This window comes from Micrasema longulum, unplaced genomic scaffold, assembly GCF_059751315.1.
Source record: "Micrasema longulum isolate JH-2025_06_02 unplaced genomic scaffold, ASM5975131v1 h1tg001216l, whole genome shotgun sequence".
NCBI lineage: Eukaryota > Metazoa > Arthropoda > Insecta > Trichoptera > Brachycentridae > Micrasema > Micrasema longulum.
The window spans coordinates 1-20740 of record NW_028278403.1 but is presented as its reverse complement, the minus strand read 5'-3'; the positions used below and the strand labels follow the sequence as shown (position 1 = coordinate 20740).

At 37.0% G+C, this 20740-nt stretch overlaps 2 protein-coding genes across 2 annotated transcripts; one reads left to right on the top strand and one right to left on the bottom strand.

The window, feature by feature from the left end:
* Nucleotides 1–1846: 1846 nt before the first annotated feature.
* Spx (Spliceosomal protein on the X) lies at nucleotides 1847–11335 on the bottom strand. Its single transcript, XM_088234234.1, has 5 exons — nucleotides 11180–11335; nucleotides 10932–11015; nucleotides 10579–10853; nucleotides 9102–9286; nucleotides 1847–2434 (listed from the first exon to the last, which is right to left on the bottom strand). The coding sequence occupies exons 1-5, from the start codon at nucleotides 11211–11213 to the stop codon at nucleotides 1885–1887; spliced, it is 1128 nt and encodes a 375-aa protein (XP_088090360.1). The 5' UTR covers nucleotides 11214–11335; the 3' UTR covers nucleotides 1847–1884.
* A 1156-nt stretch (nucleotides 11336–12491) lies between these two features.
* On the top strand, nucleotides 12492–19080 carry LOC148276453 (CTD nuclear envelope phosphatase 1 homolog). Its single transcript, XM_088234230.1, has 4 exons — nucleotides 12492–12775; nucleotides 12886–12952; nucleotides 13043–13233; nucleotides 18827–19080. Exons 1-4 carry the CDS (start codon nucleotides 12605–12607, stop codon nucleotides 18968–18970), a joined length of 573 nt encoding a protein of 190 aa, XP_088090356.1. The 5' UTR covers nucleotides 12492–12604; the 3' UTR covers nucleotides 18971–19080.
* The last annotated feature ends 1660 nt before the right edge of the window (nucleotides 19081–20740 follow it).

Here is a 20740-nt window from a genome sequence, read left to right as displayed (position 1 = left end):
TTGTTTCTCTGAAGTTTCGCGGTCTGGCCCGAAATACCGTGGATATTCGATTATGCAGTGGATGGAAAAATGGGAAAAATGACAACCATCAACACTGGCGTATAATAGTCACAATATTTATATACAGCGAAACTGTCCAAACCCTTAATGGATATTTTACCCACCAAGTCTTATCTATGCTAAACCTTTAAAAAATAAATATCCATTTGATTTCGGTAAATTTGGTACATTAAAGAGGAAAGTAAATTTAAGCTAATAATTATGCTGAGCGGTTCGACTTGTTCCACACTACTCCTGCTGCTATCAAATTAGCTGTCCTATCCATCGAATGGCCATCCCCTCAATTCTCCCCTTTTTAATGTGTTTCTCTATTCATCTTCACTTTATTTCCTTTTTCTTTAGAATGAATTACATGTTAAGTGTAATAGTTATGATTTTATTTTTTGTTATTTTCTATACTTCATGTACTTTTAACTGTATATTGTAAAAGCCCTCAGGGCGTTTATTAAATAAATAATAAATATATTATATTAATTCCTTGGGATTTTTGTAACTTGCATGCTATGGATAATAAAATTATTAGAAGATTACTGGCCCAGTCATTTTTTGGTTTGTATGTTGTCTATGTGAGTGTTGCTAGTAAAGGATTACTGGCCCAGTTACATTTTGGTTCATATATTGTCTATGCGAGTGTTGCTAGTAGAGGATTACTGGCCCAGTTAAATTATAGTTCATATGTTGTTTATGTGAGTGTTGCTAGTAGAGGATTACTAGCCCAGTTACGTTATGGTTCATATGTTGTCTATGTGAGTATTGCTCGTAGAAGATTACTGGCCCAGTTACATTTTGGTTTGTATGTTGTTTATGTGAGTGCTGCTAGTAGACGATTACTGGCCCAGTCATTTTTTGGTTTGTATGTTATCTATGCGAGTTTTGCTGGTAAAGTATTACCGGCCCAGTTATATTTTGGTTTGTTTGCGTCTATTTGAGTGTTGCAAGTAATTTGTTATTGTTCCAAAAACAATTAAATAAATAACATTACCTACTTCATTCATTTAAACCCTTTTGATGGACTAATACTTCAAAATATTAATGGATTGATTCAGTTCATATTTAAGGCGGGTATCTCTGGATCAATGGGTGGGTCTGAGGTTGAAACCCCACTTATTTACAAAAAGTCAGCAGATGTAGGAATTGAAGAATATGGATGTTCAAACGTAGGCAAAATGGTGTAAATGTGAATTTTCTAGACCCGAGTACCCACGGCCCATTGTTTTGCAGGAAACTGTAGCTAACTTCGTGACTGATTAACCCAGAATAATGGTCCGGGCAGCTCTTTAAGCGGCACAGTGTTATTATAAAAAAAGCTATCCAATGACATATTTAAAGTTCTGTAAATGCCTAGAATCTCATATACCTTTCTCAAAAACGTTCTCCATCTGTGTTGAAATATCATCACTTCCCTATCCGCACCAAGTGGGGCAAAGTGAACTGTATTGGCACTCTAATTACAGCATATTTGGGTCATTTTTGTTACATCGAAGGTAAGGTGATCAGTCTTACTCTTCAGGTGCATCAACATTAAAATATTGCAATGCAGAACAACCTTTGGAACCACTATTTCATGTCCACTCTGCCATAAATAAACTCAGGACCTCAAGAATGGTGTCGACCACCAATTTTTCCTTTCAGGGGTTTACCTGGGAATACCATCAAGCATACTCACTCATCGAAGCTGTTATTAACACTAATATTATCATTTGCATTCATCAACCGCCCGGACACAGACAATTGGAATATTATACATATAAAAAATATAACCTAAGAATATGAAGAAGACAAATTGTACATAAAAAAACACATTTATTTTTTAATTTATTACAATCAGTAGTTATTATAATTCCCGTTGTCATTGTTGTAGTAATTAGGCGGCGGCGGAGGGCCTCGCGGGGGCATGGGGGGTCTTCCGGGACCGAAGCCGTGGTGGGGCGGGGGGCCTCTCCACGGAGGCGGGGGACCTCTGGCCCCTGGGGGCGGCGGGGGGCCGAAGGGGCCGAACGGGGGACCCGGGGGGCCGAACCCGGGCCCGCCGGGCCACATCATCCGTGGAGGCGGCGGCGGCGGCAGCGGCGGGTTGCCGTGCCCCTGTGGCGGCGGCGGCGGGCCCATGCCCATGCTGGGCGGGGGACCCATGGGCGGCGGGCCCGGGGGCAGGCTCATAGGCGGCAGCGGTGGCGGCGGGATGCCGGCGGGGAAGGGGCTCGGGCTCGGGGGCGGCAGCGGCGGCCCGGGGGTGGAGGGCGGCGGGGGGGGCACCATCATGCCCATCGGAGGGGGCGGCATCGGCATGCTCATGGACACGGTAGGAGGAGCATCGGCAAACAGCTGATGAGGACGATCTGCATGAGAAAGAGGGTTCTGCGACGCTAATAATCTGAAAGAAGTATTTCATAATTGATTACCTTATTCATCATCATCACCATCATTCTTTTTCCACACCATAGGGCACTGCATTGATACACCAATCGCAGCGCATCTTGATCATTTTTTTTACATGAGGGTGAGATGATCAGTCTTACGCTTCAGATACCAGTCCAAGGACTATGAAATATTCTAGCGTAAAAACCACCTTCAGAATAAATATTTCATATAAACCATGTCGGAAATCCAACCTGAGACCTCCTGCATGGTAGGCAAACATGCTAACCATTACACCACGAGGCCGACAAGATCAATAGATTACACTATTAACTGTAATTACTGATATCTATGTGGGACTTCAAGGTGAATCATACATATCCAATGTGCAAACAATAGATTGTCAAAACATTTAAATAACTAATAACAAACTGCAGATACGAGCAGATATAAAATCGCTGAGAAACAGTCATGCTCCAGCACACAAGGGATTAGTGTCAATGGCTGCTATTCCCGAAGTTTGGTTTGAATTGGTTGAACACCCCCCATATTCACCTGATCTAGCTCTCGGTGACTACCAGCTATTTCCAAAATGACAAGAAATTTCTGAACAACCATAAAATTGAAACATTTTGAAGGGGGGACTAATCTAGTCACCCACGTCCTTCATTCCTGACGATACGAAGTTGTTTGCCAACCCAATAATAAACCACTAGCAAATCTGACCTCATTCAAATTTATTATTATTATTTAGAGAAAGACTTAACATTGAACCCCGAGAAATGCACCGTCCTACACATTGACCCTAGAAATCTGGAATCAATATATATTGTGAGTGGAAATCGAGTACAAGCAGTGACTTTACAAAGAGATCTTGGAGTTGTGATAACTTGAGATCTTAAATGGGAATCGCATATTATCAAAATTATTGTTAACCATATTTATTCCCTTTTATACCTAAGAAGGAAAACATTCTCACACATTACCCATGACTTGTTCCTCAAAATTTACAAAACATGTGTTCGTCTACTCCTGTAGTATGCCTGCCAAATCTAGAGTACCTTTTTTTAAAAAGACAAAGAATTGTTGGAGAAAGTTCAGAAAAGGGCAACTAAAACGGTACTTTCTCTAAGGCAGTGGTCAGCAAACTACGGCTCTTTAGCCACTTGAGTGCGGCTCAGCGCAAGTTACAAGTTTTGTTCAAATTATTTCGTCTACCGGTTCTACAGAAGAACTTCTAGGACTATTGCCTTTTGAATTATTGAGGATATTGCAAATACTGTCATCGAATGCATGGAGAAGCATCATATTAAACTTGATGAAATTATTTCAATTTCAACATATGGAGCTAAAATTATAACTGAAGTGAGAACAGTTTGTTTTCTATTTTTGAAGCAAAAATTAATCACGGGATGCTTTTTTACCATTGCATCATTCATCAAGAGGTGAAAAATTTCAAATGTTATGGATTTGGTGATCAAGATTGTCAACACAATTGTCGTTAAATCTCCTTTACATCGCTAATTTCAAGAATGTTTACTTAATAACAAAGAGTAAATACGGAGATCTTCACTGCATAATAAGGTTCGTTGGCTTTGAAGAGGAAACAGTTAAATGAAAAGAAATTTGGCTCTCAAAATAAATATTAATCGTCGTAATGCTGATCTTTGGCTCTTTTGACTAATGAGTTTGCCGACCACTGCTCTAAGGAACAAAACATATGAAGACTGTTTAAGGGAGTTTAATTTGAATTCACTGGAAGATCAGAGGCAGCGAGGTGACTTGATTAAAACATTCAAAATCTTAACAGAGCAACATAATGTACCGAACTTGAAATCAATGTTTACTATGAATAATAACCGCCATCTCAAGTCATTCATTGAAATTAAACACTACCTCCTCCTCATCCAACCCCGGGAAGAACTTAATGACAAACTGAATTTTGGAGCAATGGAATAACCTCTCCAAGAAAATGATTGATGCACACTCGGTTAATGAGTTCAAAAACTGCCTGGACGCACACATAAATTTATAACGTTTTCTTTTCATGCTTTCTACTTTTTAAACACAATGCATTTGATGTACACGCATCAGCTTAATAACTGCAAGTGTATAAAATAATAATAATAACAGTGAGGTCGGTGGCTGTGTAGATTAGTGATTTGCAGGGCTGGACAAATGTTCTGCTAGGAAGCTATAGGAATGTTAGAGCATTACTAGAAGTGCATAAAAGTCCAGGGGAATTGTCAAAAAAATAAGACACAAATACATAGTGAAATTTAAACAAAGGAGAAAAACATTTTTGACAAGGGAATATGGAAGTGTAGACATTAACAGGGCTTATGACCTGTCGTTGGCTGGTTTAAGTGACCAATTCCCTTCTCAAAAATATGTTTCCTGTCGCAATAAGGTATGTTGATGTCCGTCAATAGTCCGGCTACTGTCAAAAGATTTTTCCGTGGTTTCCACTTCAATTAGCAAATGCATAGAGTTCCTTAACAAGACCACAGCCGACTACCCCACCAGATCATCCCACAATAGTTGGAGCGGTTATACGAGACATGAAAGCCCCAGCTCTGGCGTCTTTAAGCAAACTGAGTGCACGGTTACCAATGAAAAGATTACCAAGGGTAATATTTTTTAATGTCCCTAGGGAAATAACTGACAACTATTTTCTTCAAAATGCTCTCTCGGATATTTCCCAACAAACTGACGTTGAGGTAGCTAGCCTGATTGAAGGATGTCGACTAAGTCATCTAGCAGGTCCTCGTACAGGCTCCACTTGCCACCGAGTGTATGAAGTACCCGCCGCTGTAAGACATCAACTCGTTACTCAAGAAAGAGTTTATGTTGACTGGACTGTTTGCCGTGTACGCGACTTCTTGGGGCTCACAATCTGTTCAAAGTGTCAAATGATCGGACACTCCTTTAAGTTCTGTAAAGAAGCAAATCGATGTTCCCACTGCGCCACAGAAGGACACAGTCGTGTTGATTGTCCTAAAAATAATGACATTCCGATTTGCGCTACATGCACAAAATTTAATCGACCTGCAAATCACCCGACTGGAGATAAAGACTGTCCAGCATACAAAGCGGCCTTACTAAGGGACTTAGCCACAATCGACTATGGCTGTTAAATTTGGACAGCTGAACGTTGGACGTGCCAAAGCCGCTACCGCTGAAGTGAGAGAACTTGCGGTTACTTATAAACTGGATTTAATTATTTTACAAGAACCATATGCATTTGGTGGGGCTACTAAAGGACTCGGTCCAAATACGCGTTTTGCTGAATGCATTTCCCCGCTGAATCCTCCATTAGCTTCGATTATATTTTTCAATCCACAAATATCATATTTATTTTTAAACCATCTGTCATCACAAACATTTTCTGTTGTCGAAATATCCTTTCGAGACATATCTTTTTATGTTATATCAGCATACTTTAAATACAGTGACCCAATTGAACCCTATCTGGACCAGTTAGAGAAAATTTTAATGGCCTTATCAGGGAAATCTATAATTTTCGGTGCCGATGTCAATGCAGAGTCAGCCATTTGGAGCCCTAGAGTTGGCATGGACCTTAAGTCAAAGCGAGGAGAAGTTTGTGAGGATTTCATATCCCGATTCGACCTAAGTGTTTTAAATGATCCGTCTTGTCCTCCTACTTTCTCTTTTGTTATGGGATTTTCATATATTGACATTACTCTGGTATCTGGAAATCTTCGCTCAAAGTTCTCCAATTGGACTGTGCATGATGGAGTATCTTGCAGTGATCACAACCTAATCACTTTTGATTATTGTGACGTTTCTAATTCTTTTACAACACCAATCCCATCGCGTTTTCGATCAAAAACTGAAAACTGGTCAAACTTCGACGCTCAGTTCACGAATCAAATGGATCGAATAGCTAGAATGGACATTGGAGTTCAGGAAGTGGCGTCTTGTATAACTCAAGCGATAATTGATTGTGCAGATAATGCGCTAGGACGAACTTCCCTTCCTCCTTTGACTCGCCACAAATGGTGGAATCCCAATCTTTCGGCATTAAAAACACTTTCAAATCGTGCACGAAGAGCTCTCGGTAGGGGTCGCCGAACTGGTTGTAATCCTTTAACATTGTCTTTACTACATGCTAATTTTAGAATGGCAGACAATCAATACAAAACTGCAATAGATAAAGCCAAAAGACTATGTTGGCGCCACCTAGTAAATCAACTTTCAAAATCTGATCCCTGGGGTGCTCTATACAAATTTATTTCCTCTAATAAATTGCAAGATAAGCCCATTACTGGTATTAAACATCCTTTGACCGGTGTCATTACACTCACTGCAGTAGACACGGCTTCAGCTCTGCTTGATGCACTTATCCCTTCTGATGACATAGCTTCAGATTCTCTTCATCATGCACAGATTAGAGAACATGCATTAACAATTCCGCTCACTTCATCGTCACTACCTATCTCTTCATTAGAAGTTGGAAAAATCGTCTCCAATCTCAATCTAAATAAAGCATCTGGTCTAGATCGAATTGATCCCGCGCTTGTAAAAAGGTGCTGGTCCTTGGCCCCATTTGAACTCCTTACCATGTTTAATATTTGCCTTTCCGAAGGTGTCTTCCCAGATTGCTGGAAAACAGGATTGATGAAAATTATTCCTAAGCGCTGCGATCGGCCAAGTACTGATCCTAAAGCGTACAGACCAATCACCCTTTTGCCTATTCTGGGAAAAATACTGGAACGGCTAATATGTAACAGACTTGAGTCTCACTTAAATGTAACTCAACCGATAAACGCTAAGCAATTTGGGTTCAGATCCAATATTTCTACTGAAGATGCTATAATTTCGATAAGCAATTTTGTTAATAATTCAAACAAAAAATATGTTCTCATTATTTTACTTGATATCTCAGGTGCCTTTGACCATGCTTGGTGGCCAATGATTCTTTCCAAGCTACGTCTTCGACAAATACCTGCAAACTTGTTTAAAATTATAATAAGCTATTTTTCAAATCGAAACGTTGTGTATCCCGGTGGCAGTTCACTTTTATCCCGTGAGATTTCATGTGGCTGTCCTCAAGGCTCTGTTTTGGGACCACTTTTGTGGAATATATTGTTTGATGATTTTCTCGAACTTCCCCTTCCTTCATCATGTATGATTCAGGCTTTTGCCGATGATGGATGTATTTTGATTGAGGGCAATAGCCGCAGATCTCTGGAGGGTGACGCAGCTAACGCATTAAATAAAGTATCCGATTGGGGTATTCGAAATAAACTAAGTTTTGCTCCTCAAAAAACTCAATTCTCACTTTTAAAAGGTAATTTTGTGTGTCCCCCTTCAATCAAATTTATGGGCACTTCTATTCGAGCGTCAAATTCGGTTTCAAACCTTGGTGTAATCCTTGAAAGAAATTTATCTTACACTTCCCATGCTAGGAAAGCCGTAAATTTGGGAAAGATGGCTTTCCACAAAGTTGCACGCTTGGCCAGAGCCAGCTGGGGATTGTCTTTTGAAACTTCAACGGTCTATTATAAATCCATTTTCCTAGGTATCGTATGCTATGCAGCTGGCTGTTGGGCACACCGATGTGAGTTGCAATATTTCAGGCGAATTATTTTAAGCGGACAAAGGCAACCTCTTCTGGCTCTTTCTAGAGCATATAGGACATGCTCAACGGATGCACTCCCGGTTCTAACGGGCTTGTTTCCTTTAGATCTGGAGGTTCAGCGACGATCTGCAAATTTCCACCTAAAAAGAAGGCGTTCCTCTGTTATTGGCGGCGTCCGTCTACTCCCAACTGAACGAATGTCTCAATCAAATATTAAAAAAATTACTTTAAATGCTCTTCTTAATGCTTGGCAATCGCGATGGGAATCTTCCTCTTCAGGGAGGGTTACCTTTCTTTTTTTTCCTTCGATCCGTCAGCGCCTAGAATCGTCTTGGGTTATCCCCGATCACTGGACTACGCAGTTTTTATCAGGTCATGGTAAATTTAATCAAAAATTATTTGTTTTTAATATTGTTGACTCTCCTTCGTGCTGCTGCGGATATCCTAACCAATCTTCTGAACACATCCAGTGGTCTTGTCCCTTTCCCCTTCTCTATGATTACCGAATGGAGCTTCTCGCTACTATCCGTGGCCCTGTTATAGGTCCTGTCGGATATACAGATCTGGTGGCTTCTAAAAAGAATTTCAAGGCTTTTAAAAAGTTTTGTAATCATTTCGGCGAATTGATCATGTCCAATCAATTTAATCCCAGTCAGTGAAGAATTCACTTCCCTCTCTTCTCAATCCAATGAAGTACATATTATGTACTTCTGGATTACTTTCTTTCAGCACAAAGATGCTAAGGCTACCAGATTTCAGAGAGCTCCTTCGGGCAGCTTTTCTCGTTTGACAACGAGCAAATTTTCCGTGTATGTGGGCACCGCCAAGGAGACTTATGTCCTCAGATGCGGTGTGCGGTATGTGGTGGGTAAGCTGGTTATACGAGACATATCATTTGCGGTGAATATAAGCCTTGTACATAATAATCGAGGTAAAAAATTAGCAGCACCCATTTAATAAAAATTTTAATCTTGATGGCGGTGAAATCCAATCTCGTCTACTAACATTTACACATACTCAAAGTATTGTTGAGAAAGGATACATATTTCCTAGGATAAATAAAATGTTTCTTTTGTACCTTTCTGCGGCAGATCCGTGTCGCTCTCCCTTGACATCCTTCTTAAATGCATAGGAGACGGAAATAGGACGATTACAGAGATACTGGCTATTCATGGCTTCAATGGCGGCATCACTCGCCTCAAAAGAAGCGAAATTTATAAATGCAAAAGCTTTGGAGTTTCCAGTATCTGGATCTCGCATAACCTGTAAAACAATACAAGATTAAAAGATGTATCCTTTCACTAAGGTGGACGGACACTGCGGGGAAATCCCGAGGTAGGAGCCCAATGCGATGAAATGACTTTAATAAATTATAAACGATTTCATTTTAAGTAGAAATTTTCTAACTGTCACTGGACCTCCAGATACAAAGGGGATAAGCCTGTTATAACTGGAAGTGCTTCCATCGAGCATGTCCTTTATGATCTAGCAAAAGCCTGGACAGGTTGCATTTGTGCACTAAAAATAATTTGCTTAACATATTGAAATTCACATCGGTGTTCCCAACACAGCTGCATAGTACACAATGCTTAAGTAAATTGTTTGATAGACTGTTAAAGTTTAAAAACTGAACTGTCCAATGAAAATTTGTGGAAAGCCATCTTTCCCGAGTTTAAAGCGTCCCTAGCATGGGAAGTGTAAGGCAATTTTTTTTCACGAACAACACAGAATCTGAAGCTCGAATAGAAGTTCCCAGAAATTTAACTTAGATCGGAAAATCCCTCTGCATCGCATTTTGGGGAAGATCCACCTGACAAGCGGATACCACAGTGTTGAAAGGGTTTCTTCGTGAATTTGCTTTTTTCCCTCTACTTACCTTCCAAATGTTGAAAATGCTTACATAGCATATTATTTTCTATTAGAAATAATTAAAATTTGTTATAAAAATCGTGGATTGTAAATGAATAATTATTTATATTTTACCAACCATCACTCTGAAAAAACAAACAGTGCGATTTGTACGGGGATCTTAACACGAGTAAAATAATATGTGAATGATAGGTTAATTATGCACTGATATTTGGAGAGGACTTGGGTAAAAAAAACTGTAAAAGAGTCTTATTGAAACATCAACATGAAATATTTTTTGTAAAAAAGGGGATAATATGGAAGGGATAAAATATCCGCTTCTATAGCGGATATAAAGGAATAGTGCGAGTTGGGGAATATCCGACTATGAGATGGCTCAAGATCATCCGGCGATCTGCAATTTCGGTGGGAAGATGAAACTGGCAGTCAGCTTACTCCACTCGATATTGACTAGACCCCGACTGGGACTCTCCTAGTCGGTGAGTCAGCAACTATACCGCATACAACAGTTAGCAGCAAAATCATAACTAAATCAGGCGGATTTTCCGATCTAAGTTCTAATAAAAGGTGGACAATGAAAATTGTGTTTTTAAATAACAAAATTTAATTTGTTACGAATACCCCAATAAGCTTCTTCATTTAATATATGGCACATAAATATTAAAATATTTAACAAGTCTATTTACCTTTGGTGTTTGAAGAATAACTCCAAAAGCCGAGAAGGTGTCATACAAAAGTTTCTCATCGACCTCAGGATCAAGATTACCGATGAAAATATTAGCTCCTACATCCAAATTCTTTTGATGCGCCGAGGCTTTGTTCACTCGTATCGGTTTTCCGTACAGCTTGATCATGTTCATAATTTTTATGGCATAGTCAGCGTCATCTTCACCCAAAAACTCCACGAACCCATAACCTTGATGCATTTGGATAACTCTATCCTTTGGCATGTGAACGTTCACTGCAAAACAAAAATAATATTCATAACCAAAAAAATATTGAAACATTATTTTTATTTCAGAAGGATTTTTTATCTCACCCACGGGTCCGGCTTGAACAAAAAGCTCCCACATAAGACATTCTGTAACTTTGTCGTCCAGACCGCCGACGTAAATAGTTGCATCTAGAAGAAGAAAAAATAAAAATTACTAATCAAACCGTTTGTAATCTTAATTACGAACAAAACATACATGTATAAAGTGAGGTTATGAAAATGCCGAATATGAAAACATGATTATAAACAAAGATAAGAATTTACATTGGTAATTGTTGAGTGATCAAATTTACCTTGATTTCGTTCTGCTATTGGTCCCGCTGCCATGATTTAGCAGCGTTTTAAGGACCTAAATCCGAATCGCCGACAGAAGGAAGACAAATTGAAACGTCAGATTTGGCTTTCAATGTTTTCAGATTATTTTTTTTTTTCAGTTTGGTTTTAGGTTTTGTTTATGGATATTTAGATTTGTGATGTTGGTAAAACGATATTGCTGATTTGAATTGCTAGTACAAAAAATAAATAAGCCGTACTGTGCCGGCTATCCTCTTGTCGTTTCTAATCAGAGATAATATAGAACTATATGTTTCTAATAATTCATAAAGCACTACATTGGCCCACCATCAACTATTACACGAAGGTAAAATTAAAAATGATCAGTCTTATTCTTTAGGTACTAGTCTAGGGACAATGAAATATTGTAGTAAAAAAAACATCTGAACAAGTTTTTTATGTTAATTACTTTTATCTAACCTAACCCAAAAAAATAATCAAATCAACAACATAATTTTGCTTGGAAAATTCTTTTAAATATTTTTGTGGGTTAAGGACATAGGTGTTCAGCATAAACCTTTGTTTAATTATTTATTAGGGTTATCAACATAGTAATACATGTAAAAAAAATAACAAACAAAATCATAGAGAACAAAAGCAATGACAGATAAACATATAAAAATACATATAAACATACATAAATCGGTTTCTTTGGGTGTGTAAATATATCTTAGACATTGGTTATCAAGGTTATTAATTAGTGTGTTAGGACAATACCTCTAGTTCATTTAGTCAGTGTTGGTTAGGGTGTATAAATGTGTGCAAGGATGGGTGGATGGGTGTTAAAATGGAATAAGGATGAACATATGTATGTATTTTATCGCGCAAGTGTCAAAAATAAATTAAATAAACTTCAACGATTTTGTAAGACCGTGACAGAAAAATACTTTTTAAAAGTTTTTGTACTAATCAGCCATCGCTCCTAAAGTTCGCCACAAGACCTCTCAATTTTTTTCTGGGCCTTCTACTACCCCCTGGAAGTCTTCAAATAACACAAAGGAGCGTTATCACCCACTTTAAGGAGTATTGCTTTAGAATATAGATTGAAAAAGGTCTTATCTATTTTGCAATTGTCACCTTGAAGTTGAGCACAATAATTACAATTTGGCAGTTTATTTCATTTTATATCCTTGATATAATATATAATATATATAAAATATAAGACTAAATATAGTGGCTGATTTTTTCAGTACCTGGCTTTTTATGTTATTTACGTGTTCGCAAAATAATGTAAAAACTCTATGGATTATTTCGCTTATTTGCACGATGGATATAGACAATTCGTATTTTACGAGCAGTGTGATTGGGGCCGATTATGTCATGGCGCGTTTTGTGTATACGGCACTCAAATTTTAAAGATAATTTGTGTTAGAACTCGTTGATGAATGATTCAAGATCCTGTTTGTCTTCTACTCTTTATATTTAGTGCGAAATATATCATTTTTAAGTTATTTCAAATGCTGAAAATATTGCAAATGGGCCTTCGCGCGTTCATGGTTTTAGCTTCCAAAGTATGGAGTTGTTTTTGTTATATGTTCAAAAAACAGATAAGAGCTGTAAGTTTGTTCCGCAACATTTATTTACCGTGTAAAAATTATTTTTCTCGCTCTCGTTACGTTTATTTCTCTGAATATTTTCATAACATCACCGCGTGCTTGGTTTTCAGGTAGCTCAACATCAATCTGTCAAATATGAAATCTATCCGCTGTCACCAGTTTCTCGACACAGGCTGAGTAAGTTCTCTTTGAATCTGCTGAAGTAATCAAGATTCCGGTACATTTTATGCAGGATAATGATTTGATCACGTCGGTAATCTATTTCAGATCTGGTGAAGCGGAAAATGTTAGTTTTGGATCTTGACGAAACTCTTATACATTCGCACCATGACGCGATGATCAGACCCACTGTCAAACCGGGCACTCCGGCTGATTTCACCCTGAAAGTTACTATCGACAAACACCCTGTCAGGTTCTTCGTGCATAAAAGGCCGCACGTGGATTATTTCCTTGACACTGTAAGTAATCATAATTATTTATGACATTTTTCACAACAACACCTTCGCCGTGATTACGAAATGCTATAATATCTGTCTAGAAAATTTTGTTCAATTTTATTTGTAGATAAGAATGTCATTGGTATCTAATCTTGTATAATTATTTTCTTCAATAGTTTTTATTTTCGAAGAGTTTTCCAAAGTTATAATCTTCAAATCTTGTTTGGAATATTTGTCTTATAATGCGTTACAATAATAATAAAAATATTTACTAACCATAGTATACACGACACCTCGCCGTGTGTATAGTTGAACTGTAGATAGGGGTGGCTCTGTAGCTGCTGTAGTCCGGCTATCTCGGGTGAGATAAACTTCTCTGGCTGGGTCGGCAGTGATATCCTCCAAAAAGGCAGGCAGCGGAGTCGAAGGCGGAGAGGGCGTAATTCCAATAAAACACGTTTAGTCTTGATTCATACGCAACTTTAATTTACCAAAAACACACAGGTTTTATCTAATCATTTGTACCGTGTTGCGGTCAGACAGGGGTACGGGACAGCATACATAAGCCACATAAGAGAGCGAGAAGGAGTCAGGCTGCCCCGGATTAACTCGTAGAGCGCCCTCTCATTGGCTGGACATTTTTATATTTTATTTCTACATTATAACTTTAAAGTCAAATAACACCCTCGGTATTCATTTCACATAAAAGTTAAGTAGGTAGGCATCATCCCCGTGTCTTAATTAATGCATAAATAACACGGGAAAATATCCTACATACTGATTAAAAAGGTGACACACATTTTAGTGGGATTTAGTGAGGCCTAGTACCTCATAATCCTATACACATTTGTGGCTAGAGTTTCGATATTCTAACGTCTGCCCCACAAGTAACATAATTAACCGTCTTTATTAAAGGGGCAGCTTATTGGATTACAAAATCGAGACTACTAGCCAAAATTAACATAAAACACCAATATATAAGAAGGTCGTAAAAATACTGGTGCCGGTCATTCGTGTAGCCCTAGCGACGACTCAAAAAGCTCCCGCTGTCATCGGGGTCTTACAATTTCTCGGTGCTCAGTCGAGTAATTTTCCCCGTGCAGCAACCACCTCCATCTATGAGCCCGAACAAAGGCCGCCAGGCTTGATGTTGTTTTTAATGATCGGCACTTGCCGCCGCATTCCGCCTTTTTTCGCTATACAAGCGGCGATGTCCGATACACATAGTATGCATTGTTATAACTAAAACAAACGTATGCATGGTTAAATTGTGGTCTTATTGTCTGCAGCAATTTCTTACCTTCTTACCAAAAAAAAAAGTGCTAATAATAGTCGGCCTCTTGATGTAGTCGTCAGCGCGTTTGCCTACCATGCAAGAGGTCTCTGGTTCGATTCCCGACATGGTTGATATGAAATATTTATCCCTGTACTGGCGTCTGAAGCGTAAGACTGATCATCTTATCCAGATTCGCTGCTATTGGTGTATCAATGCATTGCCCGATGCACCATTAGGTGCAGAAAGGGAATGATGATGATGATGAATAATTAAAATTAAAATTATCATTTAATGCACTTAAAATTATTTCATTCCATGTTTCAGAAACAAATTCATCAATACAGCAGTGACATTTATTTATTAAGAATATTTTTGACACGCTTACAAAAAAAACAATTTATTTCCTTTATTTAAAAAAAAGTTTATTAAATATTTTACGGAAATATTTGAACTCTGAATAAACATTTTTTTTCCCAATGGAATTTTTAGTTTACTTTTATGTCTGGTGTTTTGAATGTGACTATTTTCCTGTTTACAAAAATATTTTTGGGTTTTGTTTATAAAATAAGACAAAGTGCCATAATTTAAATACCCATCAATGTTAATGAATTTAATCTAATAAAAATTGGCCTACATGTTGCTAGGTAATCAGTATTTACCATTTTCCCAGTACACCTTTTGTATAAACTATGTAATGTAATAAATCATTATCTTTTCGTAATCCAATTTATTTTTCATCTCAAATTGTAATATTATTTCCTCTTACATCAATCCACGCTGAATTGTGCAAATGACACTGCATTGGTTTCAACCATTGCAGCATATATCATTCAGTTGTCGGGAGCTCTGTGTCCAAGCAAATGAAGAATACAGTTCTATGTGAAATAGAACCAGAACCCTGGACGAGTATTTTTGGCTCGACTGCTTTCAGGGAAAAATCTTGAATAAGGAAATCGAATGGAGATAAGTCCGCCTTGTGTAGTGGTTGGAGCATTCGCCTGCCATTCTTGAAATCCCGGGTTCGATTCCTGGCAGGGTGGACATGAAGTATTGATTTTAAAGGTTGTTTAAGCTGCAACATTTCATTTTTCCTGGGCCGCTATTAGAAACGGTATTTTCATCTATACATATCGAGACACTTACTTTTCTACTCTCTCTATCTACCGAGGAATGATTTACGTTGATTCGTGTTTTCAGGAAGATAAGATTGATAAAAAAAAATGGTTATATTTATTTTTCAAAGTGGCAATACTTCTTTTGAAGTGTTGCCATTGCTGTCATTTTTCAAATATATATTAGTCCTTATTTTAAAAAAATACACATATTATTACATTATAACATAAATAACATAAAGTATTAAAACATAAATTTTGTCCCGATAAACTATTCAATAATAGTTTGTCATCAAGTGCTCAGACATTAGTATTAATTAAAATTGAAATAAAAATAAAAGAGTACAGTCATAATTTTGTCATAAACTTATCAGTTTCAAACATCATATGATTGGACAAATGCGCCGTTAGTACCCCAAATTTTTAAATCCAACGAATAAATGGCGTTGAAACTTTACTCCGCATTCAATGCTAATTTAAAATTAAAGTATTTCTCTTTCGTATTTTAAATAGGCTTCTTTGATTTTTATATGACATTTGACAAGTTTTTACATACCATATAAAAAAAAGACATGTAAAATTGGAGTGCCAATGCAGTGCCCTATGCGCCACTGGGTGCGGATAAGAAAATGATTATGCTATGCATCTTCATTTCTCTCAACATATTACGGGCTACCTTTTGAGTTGTAATGTAATTCTTCTGCTTATGTGGCTTATTTTAGAAGTCCTTACACTTGCCAATATAATTAAAATGATTTGTAAAATAACTAAGCATACAAAATGAGTTTAAATCACACAGGGACAGACTGATAATAATGGCATTATGCCAATGTGTGTGAGGCACATTCTTAAATGTCTACTTCATTACTTTTATTTAGAATTTATTTCAATTTGTCTTTATATTCAACAAAAATATGGCTTAAAGAAATCAGCCACATACAAAAAAAACTGTCTTGTGATAAGATTGGAATCTTTTAGATTGTTAAATATTATAATGATTATTGTTCTTCTTTTCTCTTGGCAAAATTATGACAAATCAATCTTAAAACATATCATTAAGAAATTATTGACTATAAATATTTATGCTAGAGTATGAGAATAAAGTTGTGCTAGAATGGAAACGAACCTTAATACCTATATGCTGAGTTATTCCTTAAAATTAAAGGTGAGTCGAAGTCGGTCCTCACCTCAACTCAAACGTTACATTGCAGAGTCAATTTCTTAAAATTAGAAGGACTCTTCACAAATTTTGAGCTCTAAATCATAGCGCATAGAAATATCATGTCTATGGCACACTTTGTCTATTGAAAGCCGTTCTCTGCACTGAAAAAATGGTAAGTTTGTAAGTTGTCATTAATCATTAGGACCTCGTAAAGGCTTCCTTTTGCCTCAATGATGTCATGCTTAACTCTGCAAGCAAAACTTGAAGACCTCACCTTGAAGGTACCTCATAAATCAACTCAGCATACGGGTCCAAGATACAAATAAAGGACCGTAGCCAAACATGCTATAGTAATTAAATTTTAGTTTTGTACCAAATAAACCTTTGGACCTTTTCCGCATAGGGGTTAGGCAGACAGGATAGAATGCTGCACCTCTCTGTCTCTGCATAGAGACCTTGCTTTTTCTATCTTCATATATCTTTTCATGTACCATGACACTTATGCCATGTTCATCTTCAAGTATTTGTTTAATTTGGTGATGCCACGTTTTCCTCGGTCCTTCTAGTTTTCTGCATCCATCAATATATGCATCATCAATCTTTTAAACTGTTTTTTCTCTTTTTTTTGTTTTATTTCTTTTTTTTAACACTCTTCCTTATTTTGTTGATAATTTATGTTTCAGCAATGCTGAAATCTTGACATTAATGCATCCATTGTAGATAGTTTTACCACAAATTCACCTGGGAGATTGCATATTGACAAACTTGAGTTTACTTTCATCCTTACTTTTCCAATTGGATACTTCGCTTGTACTGTAAAATGAGCACACAGGGTTGATAACCTTACGTCAAGTATTTTTTTGGCAAAAATACAGCCCTGCTTAGAGGAAATTTCTTAACATTCACATTAAAAAATAATGATACTTGGGAATAGACCTAAAAACTGTAGTCAATATGTTTCTTTTTTGGGTGATGCCGTGTGTGTTGGATTTGTTCCGACGTTTCGGCTACCATTGCAGGAGCCATCTTCAGGGTAAACTGTGTAGCTGAAACGTCAGAACAAATCCAACACACTCGGTATCACCCAAAAAAGAAACATATTGATAACAGTGACCGTAAAAACCTTCGCACCTATCTAAAAACTGTATATTGTAAATTCACCAAAACTAGGATCTGAACACCGCCTGCTGACTGTCGGCGATTTTTAATTACTGCTGTAAACCAATACACTACTAGGTGGACTTTTCTCCAGTTGATTTGCCTTTTTAGGATTTTCACCTAAGAGTCAAATCTAAAACACTTGTCCAAGACAGTTCTATCTTAATCTGTATTTTTATCTGCCCAGACAAATTTTAATACCACTTCACTATTAATTCACCCATAAAGATTTACCAAATATCTGTTCTGATCTGATATATTTAATTATCTATGACAGTGGTGGCCAGCATCTTGTATATCATGCGCCAATTTTTTCACATACAAGGTCAGATGCGCCATACAACTCAAACTTTTTTTACGTTATTACGTTCACGTTTGGGGTTGTAAAATAGAGATGGGAATAGGAACTGCTTTGCTTGTGAGAGGAAAATAATGCAATGCTGGCGCATGTGATCGTTCAATGCGCCACGTTTGGCGCATGCGCCACGGTTTGACCGCATCTATAACATTACACATCGCTCATGTATTTTAACATACTTACTTAAATAAATAAGTAATAGTTTACTTGCCTCTGTCACATAAATATAGTACTATAGATATTATAACATTTTTATTTAAAAGTTTTTTTTTTAAAGCAAACCAAAAATTACTCTTCGTTTTATTTGGATGCTTAAAACTTGTTACATTTTATCTTTGCCACATCACTTGTGTACGAGATGCGTTTCCGCCTCGTATAAAGAATTCTTAGACAGTAAATCTCAGCAAGGTGCTGGTATTTCTAATGCGAGTTGCGATAGGTATCGATAGCCCGTAGGTATGAATTTCTTCAGCCAACGTAAAAGCCGCGACCACCTCCACCATCTTGTAAAAATGGACATATTTCAATACATGGTTTTTTAATTCCAGGTTTCACAATGGTATGATCTGGTAGTATTTACAGCCTCCATGGAAATATATGGAGCGGCAGTTGCTGACAAACTTGACAATGGACGGGGAGTACTTAGGCAACGTTTCTACAGGTCAGTATTTTACCATTCAAATAAACCATAGCCTTAAAATAATAACCGTTAATTTGTAGAGTTTACCACAAATCTGATCTCACCGGCTGACTGAAAATATTTTCAAGACATAAAAAACCCATTAACCTACGACAAGAGTAATGAAGAAATTAAACATTTACGTAGTATAGTACTATGTGAGAAGAAAAATACTGAAACATTAAATTTTACAATGTAGATAAGTATTGTGTAGTTTTTTTCTTATTGACTAATTTCAAATTATTATTTACATTGTATTAACTCTCCCTTCCCGATGATGTGTAGCTAGTACACATTGCATCTAATAACTTTAATATCTCCATTAATATAATAAACGATGGGTAGAGATTTTTGGTATTCCTTCGTTATACATTTACGTATCGGTAAAAATGTTTTTTTTATTAAATACGAGTAATTAATGCTTATTGGGAACATAAAAGGTGTTTTGTCAAAAATCTGAGATATCACCAATACAATAGAAAGTTTACCAATGTTGCGTTCGTAGTAAAAAAAATACTAATATAAAATAGTCTTGCACACTCTTTACGTCTCACCCTCGATAAAACGGGTATATTTGGGAGCAAGAGAGTCAATTTTTTTGCTTCACACGCGCGAACAACGAAGTTTCTTGTATTTCTCACTGACGCCCGTTAGCTGTGTTAGTATGTTTTAGTAGATGCCCCGCATTTCGTTGGGGGTGGTTCTTTTGCCACTGAGAGCATGAATTAATGTTTTTAGCAATTAGATTAAAAATATCATAACTTTTGACTTCAACTATAAATAATTGAAGCAATTGCCGATGAATATTACACTTTTACCATTTAACATCTCTCATTTTTTGCATGTGTAGTGACTGCACAGCACCGCAACGCGCGGAAGTTTTTAGGACAGTAAGGGAAAGGTTAACCCTTTGCACTCGAATGCCGCCATAGAGGCAGCATGCTCATTCTGCCGTATTAATTGAGTGCCCAAAAGAAAAAAAATCTTGTTTTTCAACATTTTTAATATATATTGTTTTTTAGTTTTCAGTATTATTAGCAAGGATTGTTTAAGTACAATCAAATACATTAGAACTCCGTTGCAAGGGAAAAAATCCAAGAAAGGGTTTTTTTCTCAATGAGGAACTTCAGCCCTACGGGAAATTGGATACAATAAATGTTTTCTTGTGCGCGGTAAAAATTTGAGCATTCAATTGTACGGCAAAGTTTCTTAAGAATGTACAAAAAAAACAATATTTTTATAAAAACTAATTACTTTGAATGACGTCACTAGTTCATATGAATCGACCAATGATAAGAGAGTTGTGGAAGATTTCCGGTTTGCTTACCGTCAACGGACCAATTGGCAGAACTGATCAAGAATATAAGTGGAAGAGAACCTGGCTTATTTTAATAGTCTATTAACAAATAAAAAAAAACACTGAACTTCCTCATTGGTCTGGATGCTGTGGTGTATTTTTCATAAATTCCTTCTATATCTTCTCTTCCCACCTGCTGATGAGTTTCTAAAATAGAAGCTTAGCGGGTTATTCCTTTTAAAAAATAATAATATGTATTCCAAAGCTTTTAAATTCTTTTGTTTTCTCGGGTAATTTACTGTGCAGTATTTCAAACCAGTCTATTGTAAAATTAATTTTGAAACTGTTTTTCTCCGCATTGGGTAATCTTATCTTTTTTCTTTCTCTGGGTTTATATATTTCTAAATTTTAGTTTAATTGGTTTTAATTGTTTACACAAATGTATTTTTTTAACATGAAATAATATTTTCAACCATCAAAGTATGA